Raw genomic sequence first — 11,628 nt, 5'->3', positions numbered from 1 at the left:
TACTGACCACATTCCTTATGCTCCAGGGCTTCCCTGGTGGCTGAGACGGTGAAGAATCTGCCTGCAATGTGGGAGACCTGGGTTTGATCCCTGGATCAGAAAGATCCCCTGGAGAAGGAAATGGCAACCCAGCCCAGTATTCTTGCCTGGAAAATTCCATGGATAGAGGAACCTGGCGGGCTATAGTCCATGGGATTGCAGAATCAGACATGACTGGGCAGCCACTTTACTTTCTTATGCTGTACATTACATCCCTGTGACTTATTTATTATATAACTGGATGTTTTTATCTCTTAATCCCCTTTACCTATTTCACCCATCCCTCTTCCTTCCGGCAACCAGTGTCCTCCTCTGCCGGCTCCAATGTTCCCCCTTTTTTGGGGCACGTGGCACACAGGATTCTTGTTCCTGACCAGGGATGGAAGCTGCACCCCCTGCAGTGGAAGCATGGAGTCCTAACTGCTGGACCCCAAGTCTTTTTATATAATGGGTTTAATGCACAATTTTGGGAGGAGATGCAGCTTAGCTGTGTAGAGAAGAGGAAACGAAAACAGGTTTGCTACACAACCAGCCAGTTGGCTATAGAAAACATTTGCCACTTTAGATGGCAGTCTTCCTCGCTGTCATCTACATTGAGAGGTGACAGCAGGCTTGATCAGGGAGTGTGTGCACACATCAGGATTTCCCAGGAGAGGTGGTCTCAGCATGAGGACAGTGCGAGGAGCGGGGAGAACACAGGATGGCATGAAAATGCAAGATATCATTGAAAAGTCACACACCTACTGTTCCATAAAGACAGTATTTTTTTTTTTAATTTTAAAATTCTGCATCTGAAAACACAGTATGACAGAAAGCGTCTATATACACCTGCAGTGTTTTTGGTATGATACAGTATTCAATAATACATCCACTGTTTTCTGCAAAAGATTTTGCTTTGTCAGACAGAAACAAACTCCCCTAGACAAAAAAATACAGCTAAGGCACAATTTTGTTGTTATTTTTCTGCTAAATGAAAAGACAGAAAAGGTGCAAAAATGGGCGGGTAGTGCAATTGTTTCCGAGAATCACATTCTACTGTGAGGAAAAGCATTCAGATGATTGGAATTTGATTACTGGTCAATTTCAGATAGTTCAATATCTCTTAAAATACTCCTTTAAATAAATAGCAAAATATCTACATCTTTCAGTGTGTGCCATTTGAATTCTCTCTTTTTTTTTTAAAACTTTATTTACAGAGTCTCTCTTTTTTTTAAAATCAATACATTACAAAATATTTCTGTACAGTTTTATGCATATTATGATCTATAACAAAATAGTTATTTTTAAAAACTATATCACCACATGTCTTTGAAAAACAATGAAGGGGACGGTAATAACTTATTGTGAGGCCTCTAAAAAAATACCCAAATGCTATTGACAACATAGTAATACCAAAAAAAGAGACAAAGGACGACAAAGACAATTGAGCTCAATTCCAGTGAATTTCCTATGAAAACCCTGGGGTTGTCTTTGGCCTCCATCAGCCCTGGAGCGATGGCAGGGAAAAGGAGGGACTCTGAAAGTAGGGAGAATGTGATCCCTTTGAGAACATGACCATCCACTGGGAATATTAAATGCTATCACTTTCCAGGCAGGAAGGACGAAGAGATAAATTGAGAAACTCTGCTGATTTACCCTTGAATGAAGTACATAAGTCACCAAGTCGTAGGGGAAGGGGGAGGATTGGAAAGCCCACGTTGGCATCCTGCCGGTAATTAAACCAGCCTATCAACAGCGGCATCATGCTCCAAGAGAGTGCTTCGGGAGTCGGCTGAGGTTTAGACGAGCACCCACGCTTTCATTTTACCCATAGGAAAAATAGAAGGATATTTTCCTTCAAGACGACACATAGAAGCCATTTCTACCACATCTGCAAGCTACAGATTGGCAGCCCCTGGCTTAGGAGGTTGCTCCGAAAGCTTCAAGATGCTCTTTTCTCTTGGATGTTGGTAGAAATGGGAGAGAGAGGGCGGTCAGCTTTCCAAAAATAATTTTAAGGCCACATTTAAAAACGGAGAAACCTAAGGCTTTTGGGGGTGGGAGTTGGTGTGGAGGAAGGAGAGGATAAGGGAGGCAAGTGAGGAATGGAGAGGATGGAGTTAGGAGGTGGCAAGACAAAGAACCTGCTTTCCCATGGGGTCTGTAGGCAGAGGCGGATGGAGTATTCCCAGCCAAGGGGAAGGGGAAGAGAGAGGGCTTCCATCTCCCTGCCTGGGGCTTGGCAAGGACAGAACCAACAACAACGTGAGGGGTAGATGTAGGTGGCACGTGGAAGCCCTCCTCAGTCTTAAGAGCGGTCTGTACAGTATTTTGTTTGCCAGGTTAAAAAAAAATAATACTTCTGAGAGAGAGACACAGAGAGAAGAGAGGAGAGACACAGAGAGAGAATTTGCATAGATTATACATTCAGCTCCAGCAGATTTTGGACACCTTTATTCCTCCCCCTCCTCCCCCAAGGTAAACTTCTCAGCAGACACATGAGGTAGCGCCTGTAGTTGACCCATGGGCAAAGTAAGGTAGGTGAGGCAAAAAGCAGAGAGGACCTCCCGTGAACACGGCTTCCAAAGATGCTTCCGGACACGTGGCAAGGTGGTCGCTAAAACCCGGGATCTGGAGTGAGCCAGGCTATTTGACACGCCAACCTCTCCCCATGAACCATCTCCTGGACATCTCCGCTTGGTGTGATGGAATTCTGAAGGTGGGGACTGGGCCAGCGTGGACCTCCTTGATGTTCAAGGGGCAGCTCTCAAGGTCAGCGAATCCTGTTTCATCTTCCCTTCAGTATAAATTGTCTTGAGATCAGGAGAGCTCAACAAGCCAGATCTCACGGGACACTTCTCTGAGGGACCATTTCTTCGGGATGGGAATGACTAGTAAGAGGTCCTCATTCCCTTCAGAGTTCCACATAAGCTGTTATTTTTGCCCCTTCCCAATGCTGGCCTTTCCCCCTCCACCAGGACAACACCTAACCTCCTTTGAAACACCTCTCCATAGGGCACAGGCTGAACTGTGGACCGAACCTTTTGCCTACACTCTGGTAAAAGCAAAACTTGCCAATGTTTGAAAATCAGATTTCCTATAAAAATATGGATTTTTGGCTTCTCTTACCAAATTAGATGATTCTGCTGCACCATGCCTGTATTCTCACTCGCAGCTTCAGACTGGAACGGAGATGCAGCCGTAGTTTTTGTCTGTGTAAGGCGCACACTTGCAGACCACATCCCCACCGTTCCCTCTTGTCTGATACCAGCCGCTTCATTCATCTGTGCTCGTGTCCTGGACTGCGTAGCCACGGGCGACCCCTGCCAGAGGGTGTGGCTTTGACCTGGCAGGCCTTTGCCAACAGCTGTTTCTAGTATATCCCCCTTGTGCTGTGGGGGGAGCTTGGGTCCTGCAACCCTAGTGAACGGGGCTATGAAAGGGGTCTTTGCTCAGGCCCCTGCTACCGCTCTCCTCTCTTGGGGACCCTCTTGGCAAAGAGATCGAGGTTCCAGCCAGGGTTCTCCTTGCACCTACGAACTGAAGAACCAGAAGGAAGCACAGTCCCCCAATCCTGGCCTGTGCCCAGAGCAACTGTCATCTGCCCTTTTCGGGGAACTGACTCAAACCTCAGCTCCACTGGCATTTTGAAAGTTCAACAATGGCAAATGAAGGCAGAGTGACTCCTGGTCAGATCAGAAGGGCCTTTTTCCAAAGGGAGGAGCACAAATACTTCTTAGAATGTGAGAGTCCTAGGGACGGCTCTGCCCTCCTTGGAGACAGACTGCTTTGCACTGGGCCCGGGAAGCAGGGTTGTCTGCCTCCTGGGTGTGGCTTCTGCCTGACCATCACAGGGCTGAGTGGAAATTGGACAAAGTATCACAGCTTACTGGATGCATCCTTTTCCCCCAAATCCACATCCCACCTCTCAAGCCCGCTAAAGTCCAGGGACCCGGTCAGTGACTCAGTCACACTCTTCTAAATTCTGAAAGAATTTCCAGGGGACCACGTTCTCAGCTTTTGAAACCCTCAGGCAGCCACAGCTCAAGGCTGCCTGACCAATGGCCTTGAACTAATAAATCATTCTCAGGTAGACAATAAAAATGAGTTAAACTCTCTCCCCTGGGAAAATATCACCTTGGCTCAAATCACCCTGGACTTTGTTTGAAATTCTCCCTTTTCCCCTTAAAGCCAAATGTAACATCTTCAAAGTGGTTCTCTGGTTCAAAAACAGATGTTGAGGAACATCCCGTGTGACTGCTCAGTTTCCCAATTTCCTGGTGGTCAGCGGGGAGTGAGGACCGGGCTGGGGATGGGAGGGGACCGTCCCCAGAGTAATAAGTCAGCTCTGCCATTTCTCCACGTGTTCCCAATGGAACAGGAGTCAGCAATGTCAGGGTGCAGGAGGGGCCTCGTTGAGGAGTCTGCAGGCTCATGCTGCATGCAGGGCAGAGCTCCCATAGCCTCCGTAAGTGATGCACAGAGTCCTAGCTGCCTGGCCAGGAGGTGCAAGGCCGGCTTCCTGGGCAGCTTCCCCAGGCTCCAAGAGTCCTTGGACAGAAGCAGAGGCTGGGGGCAGAGACAGGATGTGACACGGGCCTCCAGGCTCCCAGCGAGCTTGTGGAATCACGTGGCAATCATGGGGCTTTCTGGGAAAGCCATGCCAGGTCCCTGCCCCTGGGTTCTCCAGGCCTGTCTCACCACCCCCACCACCCTTTTCCTAAAATTGATCTCTTCTGCTCCCGGGCATGGGAGGAGCTCGCCCTCCCTCTGTCCTCTGGCCACAGGGAGGCCCATGGTTAGACTGGCTGTGGGAGGGTGGTGATGGAGACGCACAGACGGCCCAAGCCCTGCAGCCCGATGGTCGTCCTCCACAGGTCGCAGGCCTGTTGCGTCCCTGTGCTGGGGGCTGGTGGCGGGGACGGCTCAGGAATTCCAACACCCCCAGGGCTGGAGGGCTAACTCCACCCTGCATGAGGAAAAGCGAGGAACCGATGTTCCCAAGGGAACCCCACTTTCAGCCCAGGGACATTGCTGGTTGAAGCATTTCCCTCCTGGTGTCCAACTCCCTAGCTTTCCACTGAGGACATGGAGGATGGAGGGCAGATAGAGAGAGGCAGACAGAGATAGGTAGGTAGATAGATGGATACATAGAGAAAGCAGGAAGGAGATAGACATGAGGGGCTGGGGGAACTAGAAGGGCTGGAGGAGGGGGCCTTTTGTGAATAAAGGCAGCTTCAGTTAGTAAGATAACATAATTGACAAGCTGCAAAAACAGCACCTACTAATTAGTCATTGACTAAAACATATAAATAATAAATATCTAAAGTGTCCCTTCTCTGTATCCTCCATGGCCCACAGGACATCCTGCCTTGCAGGGGTGGGGTGGGGCGAGTAGGGTGCGATAGCTAACAGTTCACTGGGAGCAATCGGCAGTACCTTCAAAGCCACACTGGAGAGAAATCCAACGAGGACTGGCTCTCCTGGGAAAGGACAGTGCACCCAGGGCTGGGACTTCTCCGAGGGAACCCTGTCCTTTGGGGGAGGGTGGGATCAGTGGAGGAGGGGGTTCTCAGGGAGGGATCGCTGGATGAGCAGGGCGACCCCCCAACGGGCACATGGCAAGGAAACCCTTTGGGTTTCTAGTAACTCAAGCAATTTGAATAATACTATTCTTTAGGTTTTAAACAACCAGATACTCAAAGCTTCCCACTTTCACACTGCATGTCAGATGGGCCAGTTGGCACCTCGGACAAGAAAGGCCATGAATTTAAAAACCGAATCTGAAATGCTTTTTCCTCACTGTGAAAAGTCTGTTCCACATGGTTTGGTTGCTCCCAGCAGCACCGAAGACGCATTTCACAAAGTTCCGAGCGCCTGACCTCAGAACGAAGGGCTCAGGCAGGTGAGGGGTATTGCTGTGCTGACCAGCTCAGGAGTTTTGCTCCCAGCAATCTCTATGAGGTTCATGGCCATGGTCCCCCAAAGTTCCCACTGTCAAAGCCCAGAGGGGTCATGGTCTTGGTCTCCTGGCCCATGAATGGCTGGGGGGCTTAATGCTAGCCTCAGACTCATGAGCATCACCCCATTTCTGCCTCGAGAGAGGGTGGACGTCTGGGTGCCCAGGACGTCTGGCAGTGACACTTTGGTTGGACTTTGGCCAAGTCACATCACAAGGCTCTCCTGCTCATCTAGTTACTAAAGGAGGATGGCTGAACCCAAGAAGGGTTAGTGGGAGGCTCAAAGCGACGACCCCCCCAAACTCTGCCAAGCCCACCAGCTCGCTGGGAATGAGCCCACGAATGTGACTTTCACGTCCTGTCACTTCAAGGCTGGCACAAGGGCTTCCTGGCCCAGAGGAGCAGGAAGGGCAGGACTGGAGATCAAACCCCCTCTTTGGGCACTGCTTTCCAAACTAGCTTCTGCAGAGCCCTTGGGTTCTGAAGAGGTACCTTAGGAGATGCCGTTGGCAAAGGGACTGTCCAGTGGGCTGAGCTATGAGATAGAATCTCACACCCTCAGCTTCCACCAAAGTAGCCTGGATTTTTTCCGTAGCTTGAACCTCCACCTATGACTCAGTAAAACAAATACTCTGCTGCTCAATAGAAAAGTTTGGGAATCACTTATCTGGGGGGGAGGGGAGGAGTCATGTCATTGAGGGGGAAGACAAGGAACCTGTAGGACTCGAGGATCAACCAGAAGAGGTAAGACCACCACGGTGCTGGGACCAAGCCATTGACGTTCCCAGTAGCCAGCCTGCAGGGTGCAGGTGGTTGGCAGAAACTGCCTTGGCCTCCAAACCTTCCTTCTTCATCATCCTATGGCCAGGAGAGCCCCTCTCACCAAAGGCCACCCCAGGGGTGGGAGGTCAGGGTCTGGGTCCCACTGGCCATCTGGCTTCTTTCCCTTTGAGATCCGCTGGGGTCCCCATGTGCCCAGTGCTACCTGAGCCGGCCGTCGGGTTTGACCGCCCCCAGCTCCGACTTGGGGTCGGGGCTGAAGGAGCTCCAGGCTGTCTGGCTGCAGGTCTGCATGACCGGGCAGGCGCTGGGACCTGTGGCACAGATGTCCATGGCAGTCCACATCCCGCCCACCAGCGAGTCCAGCCAGCGCTCCAGCGTGGCGCCGGCGGAGGCCGCGTTCCGCCGAGCCTGCTCCACCTGGGCGGGGTTGATGGGTAGGCTGAGGACGGGGTTCAGGCTCTGGAAGCTCTGCTCCATGTAGGCGCTGCGGAGGGGCCCATTGTGCAGCCTCAACGCCTCCTCTGAAAGTCAAAGGCAACAGTGACATCAGTAGACAAGCCACGGACAGGTAACTTACTACTGCGTGCCTGGCACCATGCTGGGCACCACACAGCACTGTCCCGTTCATGGGACAATCTCATAAGGAAGTCCTTTTAGAAATCCCATTGTACAGACAAAGAAATTGAGCCCACGAGGACATTCCTTCAAGAGGTCTGAGCCCACTTTGTGTGGTCCATTCATTTATCCATTCAGCATGTATTTATGGAGCCCCTACTATAGACCCTGATGGCTCAGATGGTAAAGTGTCTGCCTGAACTACAGGAGACCTGGGTTCAATCCCTGGGTCAGGAAGATCCTCTGCAGAAGGAAATGGCAACCCACTCCAGTACTCTTGCCTGGAAAATCCCATGGGTGGAGGAATCTGGAAGGCTACAGTCCATGGGGTTGCAAAGAGTAGGACACAACTGAGCGATTTCGCTTTCTTTCTACTATAGTCCAGACAGTAATTCATTCAACACATATTTACTAAACATCTTCTATCTGCAAGGCATTCATTCATTCATTTATTTGATGCAGATATATTAAGTGCCAGGTTCTATTCTGTGGTAGAGCAAACCAATGATGATGATAAAGAAACAAGCAAATAAATAAGGTCATCCCAAAACTGGTAAGTGTCATGAAAGGAATTATGGGGTGTGTTGAGTCAGAGCAGGGGCTTGATAAACTAAGGCCCTTGGGCCAAATTTGGCCCACCACCTGTTGTTGCAAATAAATTTTACTGGAACATGACTATGCCCATTTGGACACATATTGTCTACGGCTGTTACCACAGCACAGCTGAGTAGCTGTGATAGAAATTTTACATGGCCCACAAAGCTGAAAAATTTACTATCTAGCCCTTTACAGTAAAAACTTGCTGATGCCTGGGTTAGAGAGTGACAAAGTGTTTATCTTAGATGGGATGGGCAGGGAAGATCTCTCCGAGGTGGTGACATCTGAGCTGAGAGCTGATTCATGTGAAGGAAGAAGCTACACACAGATCCTGGAGAAGAGAATTCTAGGTTTTGGAAACAGAAAGTATTAAGCCTCGCTGAGCTCCTTTCCCCAAATCACACAGGTAATGAGAGTTAAGAGCCAAGGTTTGAGCCGGGGTCTGTGGACCTCAAAGCCTGGAGCAGAGTCCTGCACTTGGCGGCTGCATGCCCACCGTGAGCTCTCTATAAGACAGGGATTTCTCCTCTGGTCCAAGGTGTAGTGCACAAATGGACCACAGCAAGGAGTCCTGGGGAGCCCAAAGCCTGGACCAGAGTTGGGTAGGTGGGAGGTCCAACTGGCTTCTGAAAGAGCTCTGCCTTGCTGAGCACCAAGGTCTCAGGCCAGAGCATGGGGACCACAGTAAGGCTGCCTGGGTTTGAATCCCCACGTCTCGCACACTAGGCATCTGACTTCTTCCTCATCAATAACAATGGGTAGAGAACTAGTACCTTCCTTGCAGCTTTGTTTGTGATGTTTAAGTATGCTGATTCATGTGAGGTGCTTAAAATGCCGCCCAGCATATTTGAAGTATTCAGGAAAGTTTAGCTAGGACTACTATTATTGGCATTATTAGTACACAACACACACACACACACACACACACACACACAAAACTATAGGGCTGGTTTTTATCATCCCCATTTTACAGATGAGGAAACAGAAGCAGCTATAGGTTAGATCTGGAGTTAAATCCAGGGCTGGCTGACTCCAAAGCCAGAGCATGTCATTGTAAACACAGTAAACAAGCCCACACATCCACAGGAAGTTAAAACGGTGCTTTTCATTTTTACTTTATTTTTCCACCTGGGAGCTAGTCTTTTGGAGAGTTGGTTCCCCAACTGCAAAATGGGGATACTTCCCCTTCCAGCAATTAGACTCACAAGACTGGCACGAGGCTTGGGGGAAAGCCCATGTGGTTTGTAAAGTAACACATGAACGAGAGAGACACTGACAGTTTCCCAGGGCTTAAGATGGGGAAGCAGAAAATAAAGATATTTGGGCTGACAAAAAGAAGCTAGATATCTCTGTTTTGAGGAAGCTCCCTCTCATGGCTTATTTCACTGCTAATTACAAGAATATATTTTAAAGAAAGACTGGATAACGATTCTGGTAAATCAAGTTTTACCAAATCAGGTTTTGCTATAGCCGAGCTCACTGGGATTAGAAGAAACCTCCTTATAAGACAACGCAGCATTCAGATGACAATGCTTCCTCTTTACTTCAAAGTGGCTGTCGCTCTTGGAGACAACCAGGAGAACCTGGATCATCAGAAGGTTATTTTCTAATATGTGCGGTCCTGAGTGAAGAAGAAAGACAGTGTATATATGCCTGCCCTTCAAAAAGCAATGAGAAAACTAGTTGAATTAAAAATATGCCTTGCCCTGAGGAAACCATAATTGACAAAGACTCATGTACCCCAATGTTCACTGCAGCACAATTAACAATAGCTAGGACATGGAAGTAACCTAGATGTCCATTGACAGATGAATGGATAAAGAAGCTGTGGCATATATATATATACAGTGGAATTTTAGCCATAAAAAGGAACACATTTGAGTTAGCTCTAATGAAGTGGATGAACCTGAAGCCGATCATACAGAGTGAAGTAAGTCAAAAGAGAAGAACAAATATCGTATATTAACGCAAATATATGGAATCTAGAAACATGATACTGATGAACTTATGTGTAGGGCAGCAGTAGAGATGCAGACACAGGGAACAGACTTGTGGACCCAGAGGGTGGGATGAATGGAGAAAGTTGAATGGAAACATGTACCCTACCATTTGTAAAATACATAGCCAGTGGGAACTCGCTACATGACTCAGGGAACTCCAACCAGGGCTCTGCGACAACCTAGAGGGGTGGGACAGTGTGGGAGGTGGGAGGGAGGTTCCAGACGGAGGGGTCACATGCACACCTATGGCTGATTCACGGTGATGTGCGGCAGAAACCAACACAGTATTGTGAAGCAGTTATCCTTCAATTAAAAGTAAATTTTGAAAAAGGAAAGGCAAAAACATGTGCCTTGACATATCCCCTGAGAAAACCATAATTCAAAAGGATACATGTACCCAGTGTTTATTGCAGCACTATTCACAATAGCCAGGACATGGAGACAACCTACATGTCCAACGACAGATGGACGGATAGGGAAGATGTGGTGTATATATGTATGTATAACTCAGCTACAAAAGGAAAAAAAAATGGGTCATTTGTAAAGATGGAGATGGACCTAGAGTCTGTTATACAGAGTGAAGTAAGTCAGAAAGAGAAAAACAAATACTGTATATTAACACATATATGTGGAATCTAGAAAAAGGGTACAGATGAACCTATCCCCAGGGCAGGAATAGAGATGCAGGCATAGAGAATGGACATGCAGACACCAGGAGGGTGGGGAAGATAAAGTGAAAGTGAAGTCGCTCAGTCCTGTCCGACTCTGCGACTCCATGGACTGTAGCCTACCATGCTCTTCCATCGTTCGTGGCATTTAAAGGTGGGACTAACTGGGAGATGATGATTGACACATATACATTACCATATGTAAAACAGAGAGCTAGTGGGAACCTGCTATAAAGCACAGGAAGTTCAGGCTGGTCCTCTGTGATGACCTAGAAAGGTGGGATGTGGGGGCGGTGGGTGGAGGGCGGTCCAACAGGGAGGGGACATAGGTATACTTACAGCTGATTCACTTCACAGTACAACAGAAACTAACGCAACATTGAAAGCAATTATACTCCCATGAAGAAAAAAACTATACAAGAAAGTCATTCCTTCAGTTCCCAATGCCCCAGGAAGCTGGGGGGTTGGACTCTGTGGTTCGGAGGCAGACAGGTGGGAGAAAGCAGAAAAGCATGCATGAAGCACGTGTCCTGTCTTGCTATATTTAGCAGAGCCTCTCTATTTCAAGCTCATTAATAAGTCCGGCTCTCGCCCATTTCTCCCTGATACCCACCGCAGGGTGGGCAGCTCCTGCCCCCATCTCAGCAGAGATTGCAAAGATGAGAAGCTGGGGATCGAGTAGACACCCGAACTGAGAAAAGGCAGGACTTGCAAAGTGAAAAGAGCAATTAACAAACATTTGAACACTGGGAATCAAATATTGTGGTTGGTGCAGAAAACCCTTATGAAAAATGAGGTTAATGTGGGAAATGCTATTACAGCATCACCCCGCGATGCTCGCCTCTCTAATTAAATTTCCCTCAATTCCACCTCATCAGATTTCTTGAGACTACCAGGGACGCATCAATAGCAAATTACTCTTGATGAATCATTTTACAAATTGCATTGCTCCCACCTTCTTGTTCCCTGTCACTGGAACATCATTAA

The 11,628-nt window shown here is 48.4% G+C and overlaps 1 protein-coding gene across 3 annotated transcripts in view; it reads right to left on the bottom strand.

The window, feature by feature from the left end:
* Positions 1-785: 785 nt before the first annotated feature.
* Positions 786-11,628, bottom strand: part of XYLT1 (xylosyltransferase 1) — a 343,232-nt gene continuing 332,389 nt past the window's right edge. For all 3 annotated transcript variants that reach the window (XM_043454981.1, XM_043454983.1, XM_043454984.1), the window contains exon 12: positions 786-7,282. In XM_043454981.1, coding sequence (XP_043310916.1) covers positions 6,960-7,282 — 323 coding nt within the window. In that variant the 3' untranslated portion in view covers positions 786-6,959. The remainder of the gene's footprint in view (positions 7,283-11,628) is intronic.

Source organism: Cervus canadensis, chromosome 32 (assembly GCF_019320065.1).
Source record: "Cervus canadensis isolate Bull #8, Minnesota chromosome 32, ASM1932006v1, whole genome shotgun sequence".
In the NCBI taxonomy this organism is placed as follows: domain Eukaryota; kingdom Metazoa; phylum Chordata; class Mammalia; order Artiodactyla; family Cervidae; genus Cervus; species Cervus canadensis.
The sequence above is the reverse complement of the archived record's forward strand: the minus strand, read 5'-3'. Positions and strand labels throughout refer to the sequence as shown.